This window comes from Neopsephotus bourkii, unplaced genomic scaffold (assembly GCF_033783945.1).
Source record: "Neopsephotus bourkii isolate Nb327-2 ecotype Australia unplaced genomic scaffold, CSIRO-AGI_Nbou_v1 NB_1346, whole genome shotgun sequence".
NCBI classification, from domain to species: domain Eukaryota; kingdom Metazoa; phylum Chordata; class Aves; order Psittaciformes; family Psittacidae; genus Neopsephotus; species Neopsephotus bourkii.
Window position 1 is genome coordinate 864824 of NW_026901826.1, and position 27874 is coordinate 892697.

A 27874-nucleotide genomic window follows, 5' to 3' on the forward strand; every position below is an offset into this window, starting at 1 on the left:
GCAGACAAATAAAGATTAAGACAATTGAGAGTAAAAATACCAAAAGGTGAAGCCTGTTGACTTCTGTGACTTTTCTTCTTCTAAACTTCAAACCAAGAAAATTTAGAGGGGTTTGGAAGAGTTATTTCTTTCTGCATTTTGGGGTGGGTTTTATTTTGGGTATTTTTAAAATATGGAAGAACTGAAAGTTTGCTGCCCATACAGCTGAAGAAGTTGACCATCCTTTCCTTCCTCATTCTTCCACTATCAGACCTTATCTTGGGATTTCAAAAGTGCAGGGGATGAAGGGGAGATGTTTTCCAGTGACAATAGGTCTGAATATTCATGTCCTACCTAACAGAGGAATGATTCAAGGGGCTGAAAATATTAGGCAGTCCTGACTGACAGCAGAATGTTAAGAGTAAATAAGGTGTTAGTAAGCAAAATAAGTCTGGAAGAAACGATCTACTGGTTGCAAAATATAAGTGGCTTTAGACAGATCCATCATCAAATCGAGCAATAAATAAGCTAACTTTATTTTGTAGCAAGCTTTATAGTCGAAAGTAGTCTCCTACATCCTGCATCTCAGGAAGGTGAACCCCCCCACAAAACAATGGTTGCAAAAATAAGACATTTTAAGAAAATGTTCTGCTACAAACAAATTTTGAACTCTTATAAATATTACAAAGAAGACTGAAGCTAGAAATTTCACAGATATTTCTTTTGGCAAATTATCTAAAGGTACATAAGCATTAAGAGGGAGAACACTACTGCTAGGCATTTATGCTTGCTTTGCAATGGGCAATTCAGACACTTTAGAATGTTACAGTTAAACAGTAAATAAGAGAACATCTAGCTGTCTGATTTTTGAATATTTGAAACTAAAGAACTGTGCAGTTATGCAGTTCTACACCTCAGTTTCATCTTCACTTTAAAACGGTAGCATTCAAAGCACCGTAAGAGATTATCACCTGATAGACAGACAGATATAAGGACATGTAAAGCCAGACAAATAGACAGATAGATAAAAGCACATTTAAAGCCAGCCATAAAAGTGGAATATCATTCATTCCTTTGGTAAATTAATCTTTTTATGTTTTCCAAAATATATGGTAAGAAAGAAAATAACAAAGGTAAAAGCATATAACAAGCAAAACAGATCTGCGGAAGATCCACAGTGTGGTAACGTGTTTAAGGATAAAAGAAGCAGCATAAATACAACAAAGGTAAGGTTTTCGCCATCTAAAAACAAAACCTCATGCAATGTTTATTTTATACTGACATCTGGAAAGTATTTGGCCATCTTATTATCAGGGGAAGGGAAATAACTTATCAGTGTAAATCATTTTGCAATGAGTGCATTCACATACAAATAGGAATTTCATTGTGAATTTTGTCCAAGGGGTTTTCCCCCCTTAGATTTCATTTATAGCAACTAAAGAACTTGGGTATTATGTTACATTTTAAGTCTAAAGCAGAATACTTTGTCAAGCCCTTCAATACCATTTCCTCCTCCCTGCATTAATAACCAACTTCCTGCCAATAGCTGCTGAAAGCACCATTGTGAATTGATACACATAGTCTACGTCTTTCATGCCTCAGCTATTGTGCACAAATTCCAGATGCAGCTTCCTGAAGAACACCTCACTCCATTGACAAGACGACAGGGCCAGGAAAAGTGAGCATTCAGGACCCCTCCTCTCCCTTACCCAGGCTGCTACGCTGCTAAAGATCCAGTAAACACTCCTGAAGGCACATATGACTTGATTTTCAAGTGGTCAGTGCCAAATGAAACAAACGGGGAAGAAAAAAAAAAAACAACAGAATTACAGAATTTAGGTACAACTGAGTTACCATAGCTTGGCAGGCAAGTGTGAATTGGATGACCACTGGCAATGTACATGAATGACCATGTTCATAAGCTCTTACACGGCTTGTGGATGAAAGAAGTTGAGATGTATCTGGTTAAGTCACTGGGTTATAAGACAACTGGAAGGGGTAACCGTCTTAATTTTAACACAATTGTTTTGCTAGCTATCTTTCTAATGCAGGGTGAGTTGGTTAAGAAGCCTATCATAGAAGCAAATAAATGCTGATGCAAGCAACAGGGAAGACTGAAGTACCAGCAGGAAAGATAAGAAGATGGGATCCCCTCTGTCAATGCTATTTAACCACTGAATCCGCCCTTGTATCAAGAGTGGTAAAACACCATTCTTGATACAAGAGGTTTTAATCTGGACTCCTGAGCTTCCTGAGAACATGTTACTCCCTTTTAGTATGACATTTCAGTTTAAAGTTTGTTTTTTTTCTCTCAATTCCTATTATGATGATGCTTTGAAAATAAGAAGTCGTCGTACAGTAACTTAGTTATACTTCATTAAAGGGAAAAGTACTGCTGTGGATTCCCCTGAAACTCAGCATTTCAGCTAGTTCTTCGTGTCTCTGTATTTTTCCTGTAAGAAAAGAAAAAGACACTGCTAACCACCAGATAATACAGGAATCTGCTAGGAAGGGAACTTCAGCACCAATAAGCCAAGTTTTCTGCAGCCTGTATGTCCTGCAAATGAAACTAAGTTTTGGGGGAATTTTGTTGCTTGCTTTCCACTGAAGACTCCCTCTGTACGGTAAACTGTTCCCAAAAGCTACCAGTGATAAACATTTTAAAATTTATCTCCATGGCTAGAAAACATGCCTAAGACTTTTATGGTCTCACTCACTCAAACGTACGAAAAGTATCTGAGGAGATATATTCAGTTCTGCTAAAAACATAATAAATCTTCTTAAGCATATTCCATAACTGCATTTGTCTTTTCCTAACACAAGCTTTTTCTTCCCAATCACAATAAATGGATTTAAAAAAGGGGGGGGAGGGGCAATTTCACTGTGCTTATCCATGCCAGATTTTGTACCTAAACCACACCAGACATTCTCACTGTCAGTATATTATAAAAAAAAGTATTTCTTTTGCGTTTTCAGACTCAGTGCATATATTCACCTACCTTAAACACTCAGATAAATCAATGACTTGGCACTGACTGCAATTTAAAAAAAAAAACAACAAACAAACCAATTAAGATGCTTTAACAAGCCTCTGATTTTAAAATACATTTTTCCTTCCTTTTGAGTATTTTTTAAGATAGTACTTTTTAAGTGTAGTCAATGTAAAAGGGTAATTTTATCTGGCCTAATGCCAGATCCTGAGGTGCCTAGTCCCTAGTGGGGAAAAAACAGTTAATTTTGAGCTATCGACATTCCAGGCATTTTGCCCATTCCCATCCTTGCATAACAAGTGCTGAGGAGCTTGCATTCCATGCTCAAGTAGGTGGTATCAAATGGCTGGTTTCCTAGGTAGGCAGACCAACTTGCTGCTTATTTCAGTATTAAAAAATTTAAAATGGAGATGAATGTAACAGGCCCTGTTAAGCAGAAAAGCAGGAGGGCCACAGCTGGGATGACAAAGTCTTAACCTGGGGATCTTAAGTAAACTTGGATTTGAACTGTCAAACATGCTCTGAAATGCCCATGCTAATGTAGCTAGAATGACGCCTAGCCCAGGATAATGCAGACATAGTATGAGGGTAGAGATCAGTACAGCCAGTAGTTTACTACACGAACTACACAATGGGGGTAAAAAAGGCTTGTATTTGCAGAATTTACAGCATATCTGAATTGCTATGTATCTAACACAGACAAAACAAAATTATACTGCTAAGCTCGAAAACACTTCTGTTTTAAAGAGGTTATTTATTAAAACAGCATGAGAAGTGAGATTAAAATAAAAATCACTTTTTGTGAGATGGAAGATGTTTGATTTACAATTAACACCATATTTAGACCATTACTCAGATTATGAGCTCGACAGGTGTCCTGAGGACAAAAATACTCCAAAGCAATACTGAAGTCCTAATTCATGCTCAAGGGACAAATTTTGAGTATCCTACAGCTGGCACTTCGTAACCTACAATTTCTGGTCTTTCTAGCTTTAACAAGCTCTTCCAACTTACTTTGTTTGAGCTTTCTGAGGAAAAAAGCCCAACACAGTAATACCCTGCATGTAAATGCCTAGATTTTTGGATGACATACCAGATTATAGCTCAGGCCTTTGTTACCTGAAACAAAACGGAAGACTGGTGAAGATACAATGAAAATACAGTTATAATCTGGAGGAGAACAGTGGCCAAATCATACAAATATGCAGATATGATCAACAAAAGTCAGCCCAAGCTTACTCCTTTCCTTAGGCTTATAATAGGCTTGTAATTGGAGCAAGTTCTCTGCCACTGCAGGTACCAGGGAGCTTAGCCCACGTGCAATACCCAGAGAAGGTGGCTGCGGTACTGAAGACACTTAATGAAGGGTGTAAGGACTCAGTGACTTCTGGTATTTGTAGACCTTCTTGAAAGTGAATTATGATTTATATCCAAAGAGGGGAAGGCTAGAGAAAGGGGAACAAAGAAATGGAAAGAACAAGAAACTGGGGAACTCAGCCAAATGCTCACAAAATTCTTCACTGTGTCTACTTTGGCTGTGCCTGCACGTATGTGCCACTGTGGCTTTGGCAGACAACGCGAGTACATTCTGTAGAATATCTAGCCTTCTTGGCAGCCCAATTCAGTAAGAAGGAGGTCTTAAATTGGCCTAAGACACTCATGAAACCCTTAGAGCCCACTGGCATTCTTCAGATAAAATTTGGTATTCACCTTCAGGAAAATTGCAAAGCCTGCTAAAACCGATGGAAGAGAGAAATTAATATTTGCCCCAATTCCCAGGTAAACTGGTATAACACAAACTTTAAAGAGAGTTCAAGAGCATGGCTCAGCTCCGTTTATAGCCCAAAGAGAAAGTTTTTTATGCTTAAAACTGACACTGGGAGATTTAGGTTTAGCTGACATGCCTGAGCCAGATATTTATGTGATATCAGACAAATTGCTTCATTCCTAAATCAGATTTTCAGATTAGTTGAGTAAAATAAAGCACTAGAAATTAGGCAATTACACCTTGAAATCTGCCTACAGTAGATGAACTTTAACAGGAAAATACTTGACTATGTTGCTATCAATAGCCAACCAAGGTGTATTTTGTCAGTACAAGCACAAACTGCACTCCCACACTTCTGCTTGTGCTGCGGCTTTTAAAGCCCAACTGAAAATGAATTTTGACAATCAGACAGCAAATTTGCAACAAATATTCAGCAATTATACCAAAAAGAAAAAAGTAACAGTCTTAAAGGGGATGCAGAAACATTAAGCATAGCTGAGGAGGAAGCTTTTCCAAGGCTAAAATAAATTTGTTGATGGCCACTGGATGATTTCAAAAATTGAACTGAAAAATAGTATGTTTGAATTGAGATTTACAGAAGGCATATATAAATTACCGCTTCAGCACCCAAATTAGATAAGCTGGTTGAAGATGCATGGATATTAGTTCACTGAAGTCAGCTACTGTCAGACTAGCAAATAACATAACATAATCACAGTTTAAAAAGTAGGTGCTTCTTTTTGGAGGGATCATTTTTCATCTATTGATTAATATACTTCACAGGATATGAGTCAGCACAGAAATGACATTTCTGGATCATTTGCTAATATACTTCACGTAGTCATACTGAACTGCACAACTTAAGTGTTATCAAACAAAAACAATTTGCCTTTGACTTCTCTTTCTATGAAACAGTCTATTCAGAAAAGTGCTGGAGGGGTACACTTTCCAGTGTGCAAATGCTTTCATGAGAGGTGGTCTCACTGAAATAGCAACTGAAACTAAAACCGCTATTTATCCAGGCAGCTTGGGGCTGCTCAAAAAGACCGTCCTCCCTCCCTCTTGCTTCTCTGGAGGGCCACACTGACAGATCTGAGAGGAGAAATTTCATGGAAATAAGGTACAGTTTATTTAAAAATAATGGGGGCAGGGAGGGGAAGAGAGGAGTAAAGAACAGAAGAAAAGTGACTGAGCCTCTCAGCAGCATGACTGTTGAGTTAAATAGCAGAATCGATGTGCCTCCTCCCAGAGCCTGACACAGAAGACACAGGAGAAAGGACATGATCTTCCCCAGCATGCTGAAGATGTCAGAACCCACAGCTCACAACATCTGAAATACCCACGGGAAAAATTAAATTGCAAATTATCCAACTTCCTTCCAGTGGGAAACTGAAGGGGGAGGGGGGGGAAATAGCTATGCGAACATCTCAATTTATGCAAAAGCCAAACCACTCAGCAGTTAAGAGATTTTTGAAGGAGGATTAAAATCAAATTATCTTTTATGAGGGAGGAGAAAGATTTTGGGATCATAAGCCAACTTTCCTACTATCCCTGGGTCTCATCTCCTGAATTCCTCGAGATCATTCAAAAATCCCAACACTGCATTTTCTTGGTCACACTCCATATACAGAGAGCATACTTTTATTTTTAAGAACTTCTTTACTACATACATCAAATATTCTGCTCGTATCTAGAGCTGTATGATCATTTGGTTAGATGCACAAGAGTGACTAAAATACAACACACTGCCCTTTATTTTGAGGGGCTTTTTTCCTTCTTTCCTTTAAAGTAAAAGGACGTACTTTTCTCCTACAGTGTATTTTAGAAGTCTCCCATTAAAACTTAGAAATAAGACAGTTTGTCTGTTGTACTTATTCGCTATATGTTTCCATACCCCAATTTGACGAGCAAGTAGTCCTAATATACTGCTTTACAGTTACGACTTACTGTAGCATTTTAATTTTCTACTGTGTAGATTTTAATCCATCACAGCACATTCTGTCACCCACACTGTGCAGTAACAGTAGATATTTCACCAGCCAAGGGAGAACGAACACAAAGATATTTAGTAGAGACAAAAGCCCTACAGAAATGCCAGCAAGCTAAGGGGAAGGAATGCATGATAAATGAAGAATGCAACCACAGAGATAACTGGTAGGAGCAATGAGCTTTGTGCAGTTCCACTCATAAGCTGAAAGCTGATTACTTCCGTACAACATACTGGGCAGAATAAGGCTACCATTTTAAAGCAACTAACATGCTTTTGTTAAATAACAAACCATTGTCAAAGCTGTTATCCTGGGACAGCAAAGCTACCCTTACTGCAATTACTATTCTCTAGTTGGAAGGTTAGTTACCCAGATTTTCTACACCTAATTAACATCAAATCCCAGCTCACTTCTGATGTTCAAAAATACTGCATTCCATGTACAAACAAATGTTCAGAATTCCCAGCTAAGAAATGCTGCTACTAGAAACCCACCTCTCAGAAAACCAACCACACCCCCCCACAAAAGCCCCACCACTCCATCTTTTCCCTGCAATAACACAAGAGAGGAGAATTGCTTTGAAAAACACAAAGAAAAATTATGTCAGAAAACAAAACTAAAACCACGTAATACAATCTTTACAGCACCAGTAGCTCTCTTAAACTAAAAAGCATAAAAATAAATGCTATCCTTCTTCCTTCAACAACTATCATGAACCCCTAAATTGTCACTGGGCTATGAAGTGCTAAGCATCATGCCTGTGTCCAAACAGGACAATGACAGATTTTTGTTTTGCCCTTTTTTTGCCCGATTATTTAACCTTTACTAGCTAACAGTCACTGGTATTCACATGCAGTTTTTAACAACACAGACTTTCAGTCCAGTTACAAATCCTGACAATTTAGCTGGGTATCTCTAACATGCTTGCATCGATTTAATGTTGTTTTTTTTTTCTTTCCTTTTTTTTTTTTTTTGTTAAGCCTGTATTGCATCCAAATGTGAGTACATTTTCCAGGAACAACAAAATAGTGAATTGCCTATAAAGCTTTCACTCCCTGCCAAGCCATATGACAGCATTATGATATCCCCCAAAGAAAAAACCGTAACATGAAAAAAAGGAGGCAAAAGTTTAGAAATTTTTTAACCCTTGTTATGTGACATAAAAAGATGGCAAAATAGATAAAGTTGAAAGGGAAAAAAAAAAATTAAAACCAAAGGTTTTCGAAGTTGACCATACATAATGTTTAAGTGTTGGGCAATTTTAATACGAGAATGTTCTATCAGCACAAATTAAAATAATCGTAAATGCACAGAATTACTGCGTTCAAGTCATCAGCTATACCTACACTACTAAATAAGAACAAATGGCTTTTACGAAGCCATTAAAAAACACTGCAAGACTGACATCAACAAAAGAAATACTTAGCATAAGCAATTAGATTCAAGTGAGTAATTAATCTAATTCAAGTAATATTTTTTGATCAGGTTCTTTTTCATTCTCATAATTTATTATTTTTTTGTGTACCCTTCTGTTCAGCTCTGAGTATCTTCATTTATCTCACAAGAGGTTCTGCATTTTCTCTACACTGAGTTCACAGCTTCAGTAAACTGAACTTAGAACACAGGTATGCAAAGCTTCATATGTACTGACAGACCAGGCTGATATATGTAAATTTTAAAACTGTTTACACTGAGGTTTAAGAAGAGGAGGAAAATGTAAAATAGTTCAATTAAACTACTGCAATTTTGTTTATACAAGTGTAGAATGGGGTTGACATTTAGCTTTATCTCTGCAAACAAATTTAATAATCTTATGATAAAGGCTTATGTTTATCTAAGCTTTTATTATCAGTGAACCACTCAACTGCAAGCAAATTAGTCTTCTTAAGGACATTTCAGCTAGGAGGCTGGTTCCAATTCTACTTTGAAAATTTTAAATCACAAAGAGTAAAAATGAAAACCAACAAATTTATCTTTAATTACCTTTTCTTGGCCTCTTCATACTGCCAGTTCAGTCTTACTCTGTCTACAAGTCTTGTTTTGTCATCAAATCCAAACTTTTGCAGATTTGAAGCACAAAGAGAGGGGGGAAAAAGAGAGGAAGAAACAAGAATTTAAAAACACTCTCACAATAAAGAAAGGTATAAATTAAGTCTAACTCACTGGACTCACCAAAAAAAACCCCAATGGTTTAAGTAATAACATAATAAAAATCAATTTTATGCTTTAGAAATACAAAACTAGTTTATTGCTGAACATACATAAGATAAATGTGACCTTTCAATAAATTACAATCCCAGAAATCAAGGGCTAGCAAGCTGAATCATTAATGAATGGTCCAAGCTTTTCAACTTTATCTGAGCCTAAAATAAAAAGAGTATTACTTGATACAACTATTTCATGGACTTTAATTAGAAGTAATTCAGATTAACTTTCCCTGTACTGTGATGTGTTACCCAGCACTTAGATCATGGCTTGACTTCGCGAACGAAGATTTGGGAAGGGCATTTACCCACGCTTACTACAAGCGCGCTGGTGACTAAGAAGGCCAATGTGGGATAGGCAAATCCGGCTACAAAAAGCACAGCAGAAGGTCTCCTTGGGTGGAACAGGTGGGACACGATTCTTCCTGCATTGTCTTTTCTCCTCGAGACTAGTTCTTCGTGAGCTCTCAAAGGAGTCAGCGGCATTATGTATGGTGTGCCTCCAAGTCTCCCGATTGGAGGCCAAGGTGGACCACTGATGGTAGTCATTAGTGCGTTTTAAACACTATTACAAAAACATCACCTGAACCAGTTGTAGAACACGCATTTATACCAAAACTGCTACTGTATTCAGTCCAGTTTGTACAGCAACTTCTTTCCTTCTTAGAGCATCAGCAGTTCCCCTCTTCAGAAGTCTGTTATGGTCCAATAGGTTAATCCCAAGTCCCTACTTAACTGCATTGCTGTACCTCTGGATTTCTCATCTAACCGCTGCTTTTGTTATCTTCATCACATTTGAAAAAAATCCACCTCTTTTTTTTCTCATATTCCACTACTGATAATTCAGAGAAACCATTAACGTGATTGCTTCATGTTATCTTCCTGACAAAAAAAAACTATGCCTAATAAACACAATTTTCAGACTACACTTGACTTGTCTTGGATGGCATTCAATATGTACTATGAATAAGAAAATGCTGCTATGCTCCTTTTGGTTTTGGAATTCAATAATCACATCCACCAGCAGTTGAAAAATGACATCCCAAAGGTACTATCTACCTAACACACTGAAAGATGGCCTAGTGTTAGCTGAATTTTCATAGATGCTTTAGGAGTATATATTCTTAAAAACACAAGATTTCCTTTTTGCAGAGGCCCTCTGGAGATACCCAACTTGGCAACTAGTCAGCAAGTGAAAGAAGAGAAATGGGATGATAAAAAGCCTCCAATTAAGAAGTTACATAGTTCAACAGCAAATTCTAACTAAATGTGGAGTAACATCCAACCTATAGTACCAACAAACTACAAACCGGTTGTCTGTCTTCTTGCTTTGTTTTTAATGTCATCTAGAGAAGCAAGATTTTTATTGATGAAGAACAGCTAGGCTGCCATAGGACCAGTGCAAGGCAAATTTTTATTATCTGAAATATATAATTTTGTTCACACAGAACTACTTCCAGGGAATACTAATATGTTCCTCTCAAATACTATATTTAATGGCATATTTGAGCATAAACATATGACAGATGAGAATTTTTGTTAGTTTTTAATAAAAATACTTCGAGACTCTAACCAATACTTCTCTTGTCTCAGAGAAAAGGATCATAGGTCTACCTTACATCTTTGATGTACAGAAAGATGACAAGCATGATAAAATCAAGATTTTAAAAATCAAATGAAGAGCACCAAAAAACAGCTATCACTACTACCAGAATACTAACATCTCACACTGTTGCACAACCATGTCTGAACTTCAAGCTGGCTAAAGCACTTCCTTCTTGCCTGCATCATTACACGTATCAGTAGGTCAGAGCTAGTGATATGAAAGGAAGAGGTCAGTGGACACCTCAGCAAGAGCTATTACTTCAGAGATGAACCTGAGGTCACCAAAGAAAGTGAATACATGAGAAGTGCTCCGCTGGGCTGGCTGAGTCCGGAAGCCGATTCTACCTCTCACTACCTGCAAGCACATCGCTACGCCTTGGTGCCATGCTCAAGTAGCAGAACCACAAAGCCCACCACCACTCAGGGTGCCACTCACATGCTTTGTGAACAACAGCAAACAGAACTCCCTCACCGATAATACTGCTTTGGATTTTTTGTTCTGGTACAGCCAACACCTCTTAAAACAAAACAGGAAGCAACAACGTATCACTATAGTACAAAAGCAACTTCTTTTCTACAGCAAATGTCTCGCATAGGAATGCATACCTCTCCAGTGATGTCAGTCTGGGAACAAGCATCGCAGTGTTGCTGAGGTAAACAGGAGTCACTGAGAGAACCAGAATTGTGCTGGAGATCCTGCAGGGAATCCGTAATACAACAGCTATTCCTGAATCCATCTGTTAACTTGGCCAGGCTCTACAGGAGAAGAGATTTAAAAAGAAAAAAAAAATATTAAAAAAATAGATGAACTGATTTTTATAATTCTTTTATTAACAGAGGAAAAAAAAAAAAAACAACCAACCAACCTATTTTAGAATATGACAGGTAGCTTGTCCATCAGAGTTATTTACACGAAGTAAAACTTATTGTACTGTTACTAACACGTAGAAGCTTTGCTTTGAAATAAGCCTCTCATTTTAAAAGATGCATCTAACAGTGACCAGATTTTAAGTTATTTCTTTTAGATCTGTAACCATTTCAGCTTTTGTATGTCTTATAGTTCTTTAAATCTGGCAGCTGTCAGCTTTCAGGTTAGCTGATAAGGAAGATAAATGCGATTCATCTGCCCTTTTGCCATCTTGTGTACAGGTTACATTCCTTAGCCACTACTGCCATCATATCCAATTTGATGAATACCTGGTATTGATTGTATTTTTATGACAGATGATTTCACCTTTGTACTCTCTCATCCAAGGTTCACATAATTACGAGATATTTTACACTTTGGGTTATGCAAGGGACAGCTCCAAGATGCCTAATGACACAAACTGTGAGGGTAGAAACCTCAAGCAGTCTTTAAGGGGGACGGGGGTAAGACATAATCACACAAAGCAACAACAGTTTGATGATACAAGCTTAGCCGACAGGCTGGTAATATTCCTTTAAAAAAGGGTAAAATAGTTAATATCACTTTTATTTTATGATTGTACATTCTTCTCTTTTTCAAAATGGAGAGTAACAATAACAAAACCACCGTGCAGGCTGCTGTTTATAACCATTATGCTTCAAAACAATTTATTTTTTTTCTAATTAAAAAAATTAAATTCTGGCCCCTCACCAGCAGATAAAGGACAATCAAATTATGTGAACTTGTGTTTCAATTTATAAATCATAACATAAACCATTTGTTTATAAAAATACATGTAAAAATTCTCAAAACTGCTTACTCCAGTAAGCAAGAGAATCTGAGACAATCCTGCACTGCACTGGAAAAAGGCTGACCCTCAGGAACCTCAGTGGCTCTGACAACTGGTGATTTGCAAGAAGCCCCAGTTACTGTCCATATCCAATTACCAGGAGATTTCTCAGTGTTCGAAGTGCAGTTCAAAAAATATAAGACATCAATGATGTCTTTTCTTATAACAAATCAAACTAATGGAGCCAAGAAGACAAATTTGTGTAACAGCAATTGTTTGTAGCTCAGAGGAACAGCATGGCCACCTTGAAGACAGAGGCATCTGGTTTTGGAGCCTAAGCAGCATCCCTAAGAATTGCAGCAGGCCTGAAACTAGTCAGAAAAAGCAGCTTTTTCTGGTAGCCTCCATTTCTGTCCTACGCAGTCCATCGCTTTGTTCTCGTTATATACCAGTTGCTCCTTCAGGCCTGCCTCCACTAATGATGAAAAAGGAGAATATCCAGCCTGGTGCCGGATGAACAAAAGGGAAAGGCAGAGAGAGACATAGGTACAATGCCACATGCCAGACATCATGTGCTGCTCCGTCCTTATACTCTGTGTGATGGTACTACAAGGTCTGAGCAGGGCTGGGATTTTGTGCTCAGCACTAGCAGTGACAGAGGACATGCCAGACATGCCAGCAGTGGGACAAGGCTGCCACTACATGCCTCCAGAGCCTCAATTTGTCTTGGGTCCCCCCAAAAAAGCCAATTCTTCTGCCAGCTCCCAACTGAACTGTACCATCTTAGTATGAAGGACAAACAAAATAGTTCCTTCTCAGTCCTGAGACAGCTATTTCAAATTATATTGTCAAGAAGTCTCTGGCTAGTGTCCCTTTATCCTCCAAGACTTGCTGCAAAAAGAACTGCTCCGTGACATGGCAAAAAGAAAACCGGAGTGCCTTCCACATTATGAAAATTAAGAACTGCAGACTCCTGCTTAACTCCCTTCTTCAAAACTCACCGAATAAATTTTTATGAAGGTGGTGAGACACTGGCACAGGTTGGCCCAGGGAAGCTGCAAATGCCCATCCCTGGCAGTGTCAAAACTAGATGATCTTTAAGGTCCCCTCCAACCCAAGCTATGCTACGATTCTGTTATATGATTCTATGCATCACTAACAGGTTTGTAACATAGAAAAAATAGTTTCAAATCATAGCTACACAAACATCAAATATCTCCTCTTTTACCCAGTAAAAGCAGAGCCTAAAAAAACAAGAACAAAAACTGAGAATGCATACTATGCTACAGGCATATGAAACACCAAAGGTCCTGATGCCAGAACTTCAGTCGAAACTTCTGCCTGTATTTCAGCTACTTCACACACTCTTGGTGTGCTCCTGATGCTTTCAGCATCTCCTTGTCAGATAATGAAGGGCTGTTTGGCTGCTGGCCAGGCTTCCTATCTGGGCACAGTTGCTGAACCCTGGATTTAACTACTTTAAAATTACACAGTGTTTGACAGGTGGCAATCACCAAGTAGCATTACCTTAACTTGCAACTACGTGCATAAGTGACTATGCTCTAGAGTAAGCACATACATTTTGAGTTCTTCTGCTTGGATGAGTGAAAGCACAGCCTCCAGCAATCCTAACATGGAAAATTACAACCTTAGTTCACATACTTTCAGATAGAAACAATTTACATTACTGCTAGGAGTAATATCCTCCCCAGTTATATGGAGGAATCCATCTGTCATCTGGGGCTTATGGATTATTTATGGCAATCCCACAGAAACTGCCAAACCAGCCTATTGTATGGATGTAAAGTTCTAGGCACACCAGCCCAGACCTACTCAGAAACAGGAAAATGAGCACTGCCATTTCATCATTGTCTGTTACTACCTGATTTGGGAGCTCTCTGCGACATACAATTTCAGTGCAGTTCCCACATAACCTACTTAGCCTGTTTAACTAATAAAGAAAAGGTTTTTTAAAAAACAAACAAAACCACAAAAAACCTCCAGTGCTTACTAAGGATAAAAGACAAGTTTTTAAAAGCGTATGTACATATTGGAACAGAAACAAAAGTGTGAAAAGGATTTGGGGGAGTAAGGGAGGGAAGGAGGGGAAGAGACACACACATGCTGCTTTTAGGAACCTGAACATGCAACTTGATTATTCAACTTTGCATAGAAAGTTTGAGTACTTTTTTTGAGCAGTGATACTGCCACTTGGCTTTATTTGTAACTACAGCACCCAGTTTGCCCACCCTCTCCTTCCCTCGTCAGTCTTCTCTCCCACACAACTCAATCCAATTATCATATTTCTCTGACAGCTACAATTTTCCAAGCACCTACACAAGACTGAGTCACTTTCACTATGTTTAGTTCTGTTGCTCATACTGGCCAAATTTAAATTAAGAAATAGTAAGAAGTTGTCAGTTTCCTTTCTCAGAAATAAATCCCCATCTGTTTACACAATACTTCTAACTCCACTATAAACAGCTTTCAAAACGAAAAGGTTCTCCTAAGAGAGCTTGTCTTACCAACAATAGCTTTAAAGTGTAGCATTTCTGAGGGCAAAACAATTTCAAAATTGATAGGAGATTAAAAATCAAATTCTGATCTTATTAGGAAGATACTTAAAATAGACTTGCACTTATTTGACAAAGCTAAATAAACCTGTAACAATAATCTTCAATTAATAATAAAAACAAAAAGCCCAGAAAAGTTTGGTGATAACAAAATCAGTATTTTGGTCAAAAATTTAAAAACTGTCAGGCAAAAAGCTGCCTATTTTTCCAGAGCACAGTAAGTTGGCAGAAATACACATTTTTTACAACTGCAAATCTTGTGAACTATTAAATATGGCATTTAATCCCTTATTACAATTACAACAAAACATGCAGAACTGTTTTGCAAGCTAGGCCTGTGTGGAACAACTATATTCTAGATTCTCCTGGACTGTATGTTTATTACCGGATGCTATCACAACTGAGTGTCATCAATTACAAAAAGGCCATACCCTAGATTGGTATTTCCTGTACGCCACGCAGATCCATAAGGAACAATTGCCAACACCTCTCATTTTTGCTTATAGCATCACAGAATAGTTAGGGTTGGAAAGGACATTAATATCATCTAGTTCCAACCCCCCTGCCATGGGCAGGGACACCTCACACTAAAACATGACACCCAAGGCTTCGTCCAACCTGGCCCTGAACACCAACAGGGATGGAACATTCACAGCCTCGCTGGGCAACTCGTTCCAGTGCCTCAACACCCTAACAGGAAAGAATTTCCTCCTTATATCCAATCTAAACTTCCCCTGTTTAAGTTTTAACCCATTACCCCTTGTCCTATCACTACAGTCCCTAATGAAGAGTCCCTCCCCAGCATCCCTATAGGCCCCCTTCAGATACTGGAAGGCTGCTATGAGGTCTCCACGCAGCCTTCTCTTCTCCAGGCTGAACAGCCCCAACTTTCTCAGCCTATCTTCATATGGGAGGTGCTCCAGCCCCCTGATCATCCTCGTAGCCCTCCTCTGGACTTGTTCCAACAGTTCCATGTCCTTTTTATGTTGAGGACACCAGAACTGCACACAATACCCCAAGTGAGGTCTCACGAGAGCAGAGGAGAGGGGCAGGATCACACCCTTCCATGTGCTGGTCACACTCCTTTTGATGCAGCCCAGGATACGGTTGGCTTTCTGGGATGCAAGCGCACACTGCTGGCTCATGTTCATTTTCTCATCGACCAACACCCCCAAATCCTTCTCTGCAGGGCTGCTCTGAATCTCTTCTCTGCCCAGCCTGTAGCTGTGTCTGGGATTGATCCAACCCAGGTGCAAAACCTTGCTTTGGCATGGTTAAACTTCATGAGGTTGGCATCAGCCCACCTCACAAGCGTGTCAAGGTCCCTCTGGATGGCATTCCTTCCCTCCAGCGTATCAACCAAACCACACAGCTTGGTGTCACTGGCAAACTGCTGAGGGCACACTTAATCCCACTGTCCATGTCACCAACAAAGATGTTGAACAAGACCGGTCCCAACACTGATCCCTGAGGGACACCACTCCTTACTGGTCTCCAGCTGGACACTGAGCCATTCGTTGACCACAACTTTTTGTGTGCAGCCATCCAGCCAGTTCTTTGTCCAGGGAGTGGTCCACCTATCAAACTGATGTCTCTCCAATTTAGAGACAAGGATGTCGTGTGGGACAGTGTCAAATGCTTTACACAAATCCAGGTAGATGATATCAACTGCTCTACCCTTGTCCATCAGTTCTAGCCCCATCACAGAAGACCACCAAACTGGTCAGGCAGGATTTCCCCTTAGTGAAGCCATGCTGGCTGTCACCAAGCACCTGGTTGATTTTCATGTGCTTTAGCATGCCTTCCAGGAGAATCTGCTCCAAGATTATGACAGGCACAGAGATGAGACTGACTGGTCTGCAATTCCCTGGGGCATCCATTTTCCCCTTCTTGAAAATGGGGGTTGTATTTCCCTTTTTCCAGTCGTCCGGAACTTCATCTGCTTCTGTCTCTTGCAATCTCTACATTCTGGTGCTGCCAGCATTGCCCAATTCTTGGTGCAAAGTTTGGTCCTAGATTTCTACGTTCTTCAATACTGTATTTAAAGAAACTGCAAGTGCGCTTAGTGGTAGTTTAACACGTGACTTCAAGGCGTCTCAAAGTTTACAGCTCTATTTAGTGCCACAGAAGAATTTAAATGTAAGGAAAAGGGGGAAGGGGCGGGGGGTGTAAATCTACTAGGGGTGTCAAAACAAAGTGAGTAGTTAATCTGCTCCAAGATCACATGCTCGTTTTCAAATTACTAGTTACTTTGCTAAAAGGTGTGTTAATGCATCCATGAAGATCTGCCTTTCTAAATCATTTCTTGCTAGCCAGGCACATGGAAGACCAAGAATTGCTTTAAAATGTTGCCAACACAAAATACCAAATATGTTAAAAGATGTCAATGCAGAAACTTTTCAAAGTGAATTAAGTATTCTTTCTACTTGAACAAGGATTTGTGGTCCATCAGCTGACCTTTGGGTAATGATTTGGAGACTGCGTAATTGTGTAACTATGGATGTTACACATTTTTATTATATGTAAATTACATAGTACCCGTATCATTTAACAATAATAAAATAATAAAAAACCCAACACCAGAACACTACTGTGGAGAAAAACTGAAGAAAAAATTTGAATGGCAATATTAATTTAGTGTGGTCCCTAAAATTTAGGTAACAAAGATGACTTTTACCATATAGTAGTTTGAAGAGTGGATGAATTGTTCCTGTCACACCTCTCTATCTGCAGCATATTTCGGTAAGTCTACACTGAAGTCCCTGAAGTGGCAGAGGCTTGTCGCCCTTTGATCAAGCTCCCATCACATTAGTAACACAGACACAGCAACTGAAAGCTTGAAGCAGGGTGAAGAATCCATTCAGAAGTTACATCACTTCCTGGGCATGTATCTTCCCTTGCTCCCTGGGCTCCACTTCATGAAATAATTCAAAGCTTGCATTTATGGTTTCTGTAGATGTTGTGTTTAAGCATTCCTTTTGAGGGTTTTGTGAGAACATTTTAAATCCACATATATCTTGATATGGGTGCTTAAGAGGAATGCTCAGGGCAAAAGCAGGAAAACTGCTAAACTGTGGCATAGTGACAGAGATCTAATTTTGTGAAATGCTCGTAAAACTCAAAATGTGGCAGACAAGCTGGTAAACATTGTAGCACATGAATTGTTAGTCCTACTTCATTATAGATAATATAAAGAGACACTACACAGAATGAAAAACAAATACTGTAAAACTGTAAGGTATTTTTTCTAATGCAGCATAATTACTCCATATCAGCCTTTGATGCAATCAGCAGCAACAGAAAGCTGTATTTAACAAAAGATATTGATCTAAATATAAGGATATTATGGTATCTGAGACAAGAAAATAAGACTGCTTTTGAAGTCTTCTGTTCACAGTATAGGCAATGACTACTGACCTCTTTAGAGCTGCCTGCTACTGGTAATTATCAAACAGAAAAATCAGTTTAGGCCACCTCACTTGCTTATTTAAACTTGGTAACACTAATGGAATGATGAACAACAAAATAGAGGCAGCTTATTATTTTTAGCAGCTATTTATGTAGTTCTTACCTGCATAAGGTCCTGCCTTTCTTTTTCACCTGTGCATATAGCTTTCTTTATGGTTCGAAGCTCACTCATTATAGCTTGGGCTTCATCCAGTCTATAATTTGTATGAGCACTTGACATCTTACGATCAATCCTGTTGAAAATATTAAGACAAAGTCAGGAAGTTTTACGTATTTAGGAAGCATCTAGATGTTTTACAATCTCTTGTTTATTCACGTACCACTTTTATTTCCAGGAACAAATGACACTCTGCTTGAAATTAACACAGCACTCTGTGCCAAGTACACTCTAAAGACAAAGCAATGCATTTATCTAACCAGGTTCTGCAGAACCAACAAATTTTCTGGTTTTAATGTCCTAATACACAGCTTACAGACGATGTCTGTGGACCATTTCATGCAACAGAAGTAAAATCAACTAAAAGTAACCTACATGGCAGTAACTTGAAAGAGAAAGGTACTAGCAGTCTAGCTGTCATACTTTCCATGCACCACTGCACACTCCAACATCTTTTCCATGACTTCTACCTGATCTTGTCTAAAAGTTTCTAAAAAAGGCATTTTGTTTCTTGGTAAGAAAGTTTTAAATTCCCAAACTTCTACTGCAAATGCTTTCCTGCCATTATGGGCATCTTTGAGTATCTTTTCTAAAGACATCTTTGTCCCACACTAAGGAACATCACATGGTACCATCCCAGAAGATTCCAAATGTAAACTCTGCAAGGAGCAAGAGTGCTACACTACTACCTCAGGCTGAAGTAGTGCTCACTTTTCCATCTTGACACAACAATCTCTCATCTTAAGGGGCATATGCACTGAGTTTTCAACGTTTTTTCCAACATTTTGCAATAATAAAGGACAACAGATTGGGATGCAGAAGCCCCGTCCAATGCATCATCTTGATAATCTGCTTTGATTTTTAGATAAAGAACAAGACCAGAGACTACAGAACTTACTAGAACCACCATCTGGTCATGGATTTATAACAAACAGCTATGGGATTTTAACTGGCTACCAAGAGCAATTAGAGAAAATTCTGTTGAATTCCTGTTAAAATGAGAAAACCTCCATTATCCGGGAAAGCGTGCATATAGAAAAAAAAGGTGGTACGTATATAATGGTCCCTAAGCCAATGCTAAGTACTAACAACTCCAGGAAAAAGGGTCTCTGCTTTATAAAATACGACATAAAGCACACATGAGTCCTTACACAGGACATCGGTTTATGAAGAGATGTGGTAGAAGAGAGTACGCTATGGATAAATGACAAGAATACCAAAACTCTATTTAAAATATTGAGAATAACTAAAAGTTTCAAGGTAGGTATTACGTTAAGCTACAAGCATCAATCGCACTCATCAGCATGCTCTGCCAGTGAAATTCCACTTGCAGCAAGTTATTTGCTTCAAAATTAAAATATTAAGATGAAAATTCAAAAGGCTTGAATAAAAACCTGTGGCTTAATTATACAACTCAGAATATTTAGGAAAAAAAATAGGTTGTTTTTTTTTCTGACAGTTCCTGCTTTTGGAGACAACACAGAATAAGCCTGAACAGCAAGCTTTTCACTTACATGCAATTTTCCCCACGTTGCATAAGAAAATATATAAGCCTTTACAGTTTTTTATTTAAAAAACAAGAGAGGACTTAAGTGTCACATAGATGCAAGTTGGATTTTTGTTTGGTTGGGTTTGGTTTTCAGATGTTACTTAAGTCTTCACTAATTTTTAATTAAAATCCTGAAAATATTAGATAAAATCATGATAAAACAACAAATCCAATGCACTAAAAGTTACATGAAAAAGATAATGTGGTTTTCTCTGAAGGTTACTTTAATGCTAAGAACATGGATTCCACCCAAACATTAGACCAAAAATGCCTACTACACAACTGCTCGTTATACTGTTTGCCAGGTCCAAGGTGGCATTTCAGGAAAAGGAAATTATTTAATTTCAACCATATTTTTGTCCAGTTACCGAAAGATTCATGTACTGGTATTTCTTTAAGAGAACAATCAGAAAAATTTCTACTGCCAGAAGTATTTGAGCTTAAATCAGTATCACTATCAACCCAAAGCGACTTAAGTATCTTAGAAAAATATTTGCTATTTATTGTTTGTTAATTTTATTTCCTCCTTTCATTAAGCTCCAGTTTTGAAAGCCACAAAGTTAACAGGAATCTTCCATTTTATTACTAGAAAAGAACAGGATACAAATACAGATTAGATGTTTGTATGAACAGAAAGAACACTCAGATAATACACAAAACTATGAATAAAGTACACATTTTCTGAAGGAAAACTACCAACACACTTGCAATAGTTTCAGTCTTGTAGGGCAGTTTCCATGTTCCCCTGTTTTCTTCCACATGCTTTCAACAATGCAAAACTCTCCCCATCCTCACCAAAGCACAGATATGTAGCTAATATTTAATTGTAAAGCTTTTGCTGGGTCTTGTATCCTCTGAACTAGTTTGCAGCTACAAATTGTTTAGTCAGTCCTAACTCCCTGTCTCTCCCAACTTCCCAGTGTTCGCTCTGCTTCCATGGCCAACTGGCTGAGTTTTCATTTCCTTTGTTGCTAAATGCCTCCTTCCTCCAAAATTCCTGCCGGCACATAGAAGGGTCACTGAAAACACAGGGGAGGAGGAACTGCTCCTTGTTCTCAGTCCCTGGCGCCAGGTCAGGGGAAGGAGTTTGTTCCAGGAAAGGCTCATCTTTAATCCTGAACTGGACTGCAACAGGATCAGCCGCACCTCGGGGAAAAGGCGCCTGTGGAGGCTGAGAAACACCGTCACACAGGGTGGAATCTTTGCAGGCTTTAAACGATGAGCTCTAGAAAGTCTCCATTGGGCAACAGCAGACTGCGATGTCTGAAGGCTTATCACAACATTGCCAAATTTGGATGAAACTGTAGAAAACACAGTCCTAATAAAAAGCTGCAGCACTACAAAGTTTGAAATTCTGATTGTACGGGAGTTGTAGAGGTATTTAAAAAAACCTCAATCCTCTCACACCCCCCCACCCCCTTTTCCCTAGTTGTTTTGTTGTTTTGTTTCGGTTTGTTTTTTTAATTCTCATCAAGGATGGCTTAAGTCATTTGACTAAAATTAAAAAGAACAGAAAACAAAATACAGTCCAAGGCGGACACTGTATGCAGAAAATGTCAATGCAAGTGATTTACATTTAATGAAGGCATCTGAATCAGACAGTAACATAAAATGATGAAAATACTGAGCAACCTAACTACCCTTCACATAAAATTTGTCTCTTCTCTGAGAGCTAGAGCCAGCAGGTTGCACACAGAGTCATTCGGCAGCAGGTTCTGATACCTGCTCATGACCCATGCTAGTCACACTTTAAAAGCAAGCATTCAACCCAATGGAAAGCCCAAAGTGTGACAGCTCCTAATGCTGTTCTTGGCTTATACTTGAAATAAAAGTTAAGAACCTGGCTTTTAAAAAAAAAGCCGAATAGGATGCATACTATTCTCAGTCTGGCAGTAACTGAAGATTTGACCTAGCACAAGAAGCAAGAAAAGTTATGCTGACCAAAAATTTAGAAAAGGTAAGAAAAGGGGGAAATGTCTAAGATGCAAGAAACTTGGAAAAGAAAAATAAAAGAAGCGGGTTGGGGGGATATCAGCATTTTTGTTTTAAAGCAGAAGCTGTTTCTTTTCAGACAATATACTTACTTTGTGGATACGTAGAAGAAAGTACTTCAGCTTTTGTACTTACTTGAGTGATCCGTCTCTCCTCACAAATACAAGGGGCAGGAGAGAGATCACTCAGGGACAACCTAGAGCACAGTTAGGCTTTCAGTCCAATTTGTACCCTGTGTACACAAAGAGGCTACAAAAACTTCGCTCTTCACTTGTTAGTGTGAGTACTCTGCAAAGTGGCAAACTGTTCCAAAGAAATCATGGATCTCATCAGAAGGGCAATTAAAAAATTACTTGAAAACATAAAAAGCAAACAAATCCACCAGCCTCTGCTTCAAGCAAAGTCACTGTGCTTGACTTCGAAGGCAGAAACACTGACAGAAATTCACTGCAATGCCAGGTAACACACCAGCAAAATGTTCTCCCCAGCGTCAGCCAGCAACAACAAATGGCCTAGTACACCAATGGGACAGAAAATGACCATAGTAACAGCAGCAATGAGCAGCATCAGAGCTCTGAGTTGTCATGCTGGAACTTTTAAACTAAATTATTAGAATGACCACTGACTAATCAGATATGCTTTTAACTAATTCTTCTCTTGAATGTCTCTCCTATACACCCATCCTGGAGTACGAGCAACTTCACTTAGGCTAAAAGCCAAGACTAACATTTGTATTCTTAATCATTTCCAGACTTCACTTTTCAAAAAGTTGCACTACTTTGTTGGACTATCTTAAATGAATTAGATTAATTAAAACAATCTTGAGTTTCAAATGGCCTTCAAATACTTCAATAATCCTGTTCAAGTGGTTAGTCCTTTTATAAAACAACTGAACCTATTCCCTTAAAATAACCCAATAACCCAGAAGGAAACCAAATACAGAAAGTAGAAAAGGGAAGACAATTCTTACTCACTTAAAGAAAATATGATTAAGAATCTTAAGACTGAAATGCTTTGTTCTGTTACTGCTTACATATGTGGGCCTCCATCCTAAAATCTCAACTACACTTAGATTACTTAATATAGTTATTGATGAAATATACTGAGTGCTCTGTTTTACTAATTTTCAGCTAATATCATACATTAACAACTCCACCAACTAGCTGTAAAGACTTCAGGAAGTCAATAAAAACATATTTATGCCTGAAAATGATTACATTGTATCTGCCAATATATGAAGGATTTTAGGTGAACAAGTATACTTCACTGAATCTTTTAAAATGCATTATAAATCAGAAGAACCTTGTAAGCTTAAAAAAAAACCAAACAAACCAACCCACCAAAGGATATGAAGTACATGCACTACTCACCCTTCTTTAAAAGCAAAATCTGAGTGTCTCCCTTTATACCATTTTGTTAACATTATACCAAATAAAATTGAAAGTTGGAAAGTAAGTAACCTAATTTCTCCAGGATCCCTGGAACTTTGCCAAAATTACTGAAGCAAAAGCGTGCGTCCATGCTTTGTAGCACCAACACAATAAAACCAAAGCTTCAGAATTTTTCAACGGATACTGTACTTAACGCTGCAAAATACATTAGACATGCAACAGTTCCAATGTTTTCAGGAAGCGTCTGCATTAAGCAGTCCATTCACATACATGCTGGAAAAAAGGCCAAGATTTCTAAATGCACGGCCACATGTCCAAGGCAAATCCACGAGCTGTTCAACACACGGTCTAGCCCCTAGCCATGTTGAACAGATCTGGAAGTCACAACAACCTGTGTTTACCTGCCATCTTTTCCATGGCCTGGCAACCTCTCTCCCTATCCCACTGGGCATCCCGCATACTTGCTACGTGTGTAGGTGACTAAGCAGTGCACAGATGGAAGTCACTCAGTTCCCATCTGATGGTCTGCAGGAAAAGTGGCAAGGAGAGGGTCACCACAACAGTTCACAACTTTTGCCACCACTGAACACGGAAGAAACAGAGCATGGGCTGCCTAAAAGCCCTGGGAGCAATGGCAAATTGCCCAGAGCTGCCTTTCCTCACAGGGAGGACACAAGGACTCCCATTTACATGCACTGATGCAATAAAAAAATTAAATGTCTCACAGACCATCAGATTTACAGTACACACAAATCACCTACACTGTGCAGAAATGAGACAACTTGACCATCATATAAAAGGAAGAAGCAGTGTTGGGGTGCACAGGCTACCCTGAGGAATATTTGTGCCCAGCCAGAAAGCCTTGGTACTGTTCACAGGAAAACTGCTCTGCTGTATGGTGCTTCAGGCTGTACGTATCTCAAAAAAACATTTGGAGAATATTTTTTAAATCTAATTCCACCTCAGCATCTTCAGGAACAGTCACAGAAAAGGGGCTATAAAGACTGGTTTTGCATGTGGATCTGTAAGGTCTCCAACTACTTCTCTCCAACCCTCCTTTCAGCATTTCACACGGTTCTCCCCCTGCATCACTTTATCACAGCAAAAACTCTGAATCAAAGCAATTAAGAGGTTTCAACCATTTTGGGGTGGGTTTTTTTTTTTGACAATACTTTTCTAAAAAATTATTCCAAGGTGAACAAAGGAAAAAAAGATCCTCCCACAAACTCTTAACTTACTCTTGCAGAGTTTCCACTCCTTTTTCCTTATATTGCAGCTCCTGCTTCATCTGTGCCAATTCTCGTTTTAGCCTAGAAAGCTAAAGATAACAAAATAAAGTAATAAAATGTAACAGAAACATTCATAATAAAAAAAATATTTTTCAAATACAAAATATCAGGTTACTTAAAAAAAATTGGAAGTGATAATCTAAGTTCTCCTTTTTGCTTTAAAATTTGCATTAAAATAACAAAAGACTATCTGTTCATAAGTCTTAAGTCTTCTGTTCATAATATCATAAGACCCAATCAAACAGCGGTCACAACATTCAGTCTGCAAAGTATCAGTTTCCTCATCTATTTTCTTTGTTTCCTTTCTCCAATAGCCTATGCCAACAACCAGCAAGTTTCAAACCATATAGTTTCTCTTTTCCCCCCATAGCTGTCAGGCACCTCTCAACTGTCTTCAACTCTTTAGCCAACGTAAAAAAGCCCTGAACAGACAATGCTGTTAATTTTTCTATCTGGGAAAACAAAAATCACTGGCAACAAAACTGGCCTCTCTCCCAGAAATGGCTGCCTGATTTTCTACATTATTTTCATATTGTCCACCCCACTCAATCTCCCTGCCAATTACTTCAATCCAAACAGTGAGCATAAATCAAAAGTGACAAAGCAGAGATGTCTCCAAAACATAATTTTATGGGTTTATGAAAACAATTGCCTAAGTAGATTGGGCAGACTTAGAAGACTGCTATCAGCACTAGGAATGATCTGCAAAGAAGTAGCTTCTTGCCCTCCAAAACTTATATACATAACTGAGAGCAATGGGGGGAGGAGGATGAAAAAGACTACAAACAAATGGGTGGAATGAAGGTGTTTTCAGTGTGTGCTAGTAAGGCATGAGACTGAACTGAGAGCCCAAATAAAGGCAGGCGTGGAAGGAAAAAAGCTCTGTCTTCTCAAATGATCAAACTTGGTACCTTTTCTAAAATTAATCCAGAGTGCTCTTGATTTTTACATGTATGTCAATAAAGGACAAAACCATTATTAAAAAAAAAGGAGTAAAAAAAATAAAATCCATCCATATCCAGGCATAAATTCATATTGTCAGCTCTATCCCAAGTGTGACGGGCATGGCACCAGACCTCAAAATGCTCCTAAAACCTCACCAGCTCTTTCAACACTCACCAAAAGTAAAATGAAAAAATACATCGCTAGTATCACACACACAAACACTTTTCAGTGCATGTTTTATTCTATTACCTGAAGCAACTCAATGCCCATGCACACATTCAACTGAACAAGTTATCCTATGCATTTAGAAGATTGTTTTGTTTTAAAATTCAGGAAAAGAGAAATAACCGTTTAAGTAAAGATTTTGTTTGTTTCTTTAAATACTACTTATATAAATAAGGTTTGTTTTCTCATTTAGAGTATGCTGGCATCTAGAGTATGTAAAACAACCAAACACTAGTCAGCATGTAGTAAACATACGCAGATAGAATAAATGCCTTTGAAGGGTGGTGAACAGGATTTACTTTCAGAGGCACTCATGTGAAAAGTGGTCACTACAACAAAAATGGAACACTACCCTGCAAAGATAAGTGGTTTTTATTTATTTTGTGAGCCAAGTGCTTGGCGTGCTAAATCCCATTTTATCCGTTAATAAAAAGAAACATACCATTTGGAAATAGGTTCTAGAATTTGATATTATAAACTGCTTTTTAGAACTGTTCTATCAATTTGCTTGACACTAACATGCAGACTTCTTTGCTAAAGCAGCATGGGAAAAATTCAAGAAAACTATTCAGCCAAGACAGTACCAAAAGCATGATTCTAGCATTTTTTTTAAAAAAGGAGCATTCTTATTACAGAACTGCCTATCACTACTGCCTGTCATCATCAGATTACTTGCACTCCCCTCATAGAGGAGCCCTGGCCAAATCACCTAAAATGTTCTCTATCTGGCCAACATGTCTACCAAACTGTGAGCAGTCGGCCAGAATTCAGTGACATCCATAGAAGCCCATGGAAAAAGGGTAAAATGGGAAACTATGAAGGCAGTGGGCTTGAACTGCACTTAATCAAGGAAGAATTCAGCTACAGAGCATTTACTAGCTGTGTCAGTTCTGAAAGCCTAGCTGAGCTTGCCTCTGACATCTGTGACAAAAATCTTTATGCTTTTAACATGGAAAAAGCATTACTTTGCAAGTTACTGAAATGCAGTAAATAAAGATTTGTTTTGACAGAACAGCAGGGCAGAGCAGGAAAGCAGTTTTACAGTATTCTATTCTAAAAATGTACACCCAGTGTAAATGATAGGGTAAAGAAAAACACAGACCCCTACATTCCCCATGCCCAATTCGTATTTCTACAAAATGAAAAAAATTACTCACCCTGTCACGACGGCTGGCTATTTCTGCTTTGATCTGATATGGGTCATACTTGGTATTAGTTGAAAATCCAGAGAATGCTAAACAGATAGAAAACACCATTTTACATTATTTTTTATTACTTCTTTAATACAAATGTTAAGATGTGTCACTATTTAATAGGCCACTGCATTCATTGTTTGTGTCACAAGTCACTAGGTTTTAAAATAACCCTCTGCGCTTAAAGTACCACTGAAGAATTACATTTGGTGCGCCTCAGTTATATTTTTTTGTTGTTCTGAATAACAAAAATCTTATATAGCAGCACTGTATACTGCCTAAAAGCAACTGGCTTCCATGGCAGGATTTACCGATGCAAGCAATTTGTGTAACGTTAACAATTGCTAATTGTTTCCTATGTATGTTGAATTAACAGTATGATAGGGACTGAAGTAAAAAAAACACAAAACCAATTGTCAGAACAAAATTCAATCAGCTACAGGGAGAAGCTGCCTCCTAAAGGAAGGACACAGGGACCCTACAATACAGATCAACCTCTAGCAAGTGAGCTCTTAACACTGCACATCTAGAGTTAGGCAATGATTTCAAACTGTGACATTACAAGCTGAAGCATAGACAGATGAAGTAAAGGTCCTACAGAATAGACTGGGCAAGACCAACCATGATTTATTGAGTGAGCCATTCCCAGCAGCACAGGCCTACTGAAAAATGCCTGTTACGTGAAGGAATGGTGGTGTGCTGTTAGACCTACCATCCCTTTGCAGAGCTCAAGGCTGTTGCTTTGAAACCGTATCTGTGTTGCACTGAACCTTTTGACTCTCCAAAGATTACAGCAACGCCAAGGTCATGTCAAGCATGCAGGAACTTGCCAAAATGTGTAGTCATGCCTGGACTAATTCT

The 27874-nt window shown here is 38.6% G+C and overlaps 1 protein-coding gene across 3 annotated transcripts in view; it reads right to left on the reverse strand.

Moving 5' to 3' along the window:
- The window catches only part of WWC3 (WWC family member 3), a 105431-nt gene that overhangs the window by 29256 nt on the left and 48301 nt on the right, over positions 1-27874 (reverse strand). For all 3 annotated transcript variants that reach the window (XM_061366467.1, XM_061366466.1, XM_061366465.1), the window contains exons 4-8: positions 26978-27054; positions 24600-24679; positions 18376-18505; positions 11141-11290; positions 8709-8782 (exon numbers count right to left, since the gene is read on the reverse strand). In XM_061366467.1, coding sequence (XP_061222451.1) covers positions 8709-8782; positions 11141-11290; positions 18376-18505; positions 24600-24679; positions 26978-27054 — 511 coding nt within the window. The remainder of the gene's footprint in view (positions 1-8708; positions 8783-11140; positions 11291-18375; positions 18506-24599; positions 24680-26977; positions 27055-27874) is intronic.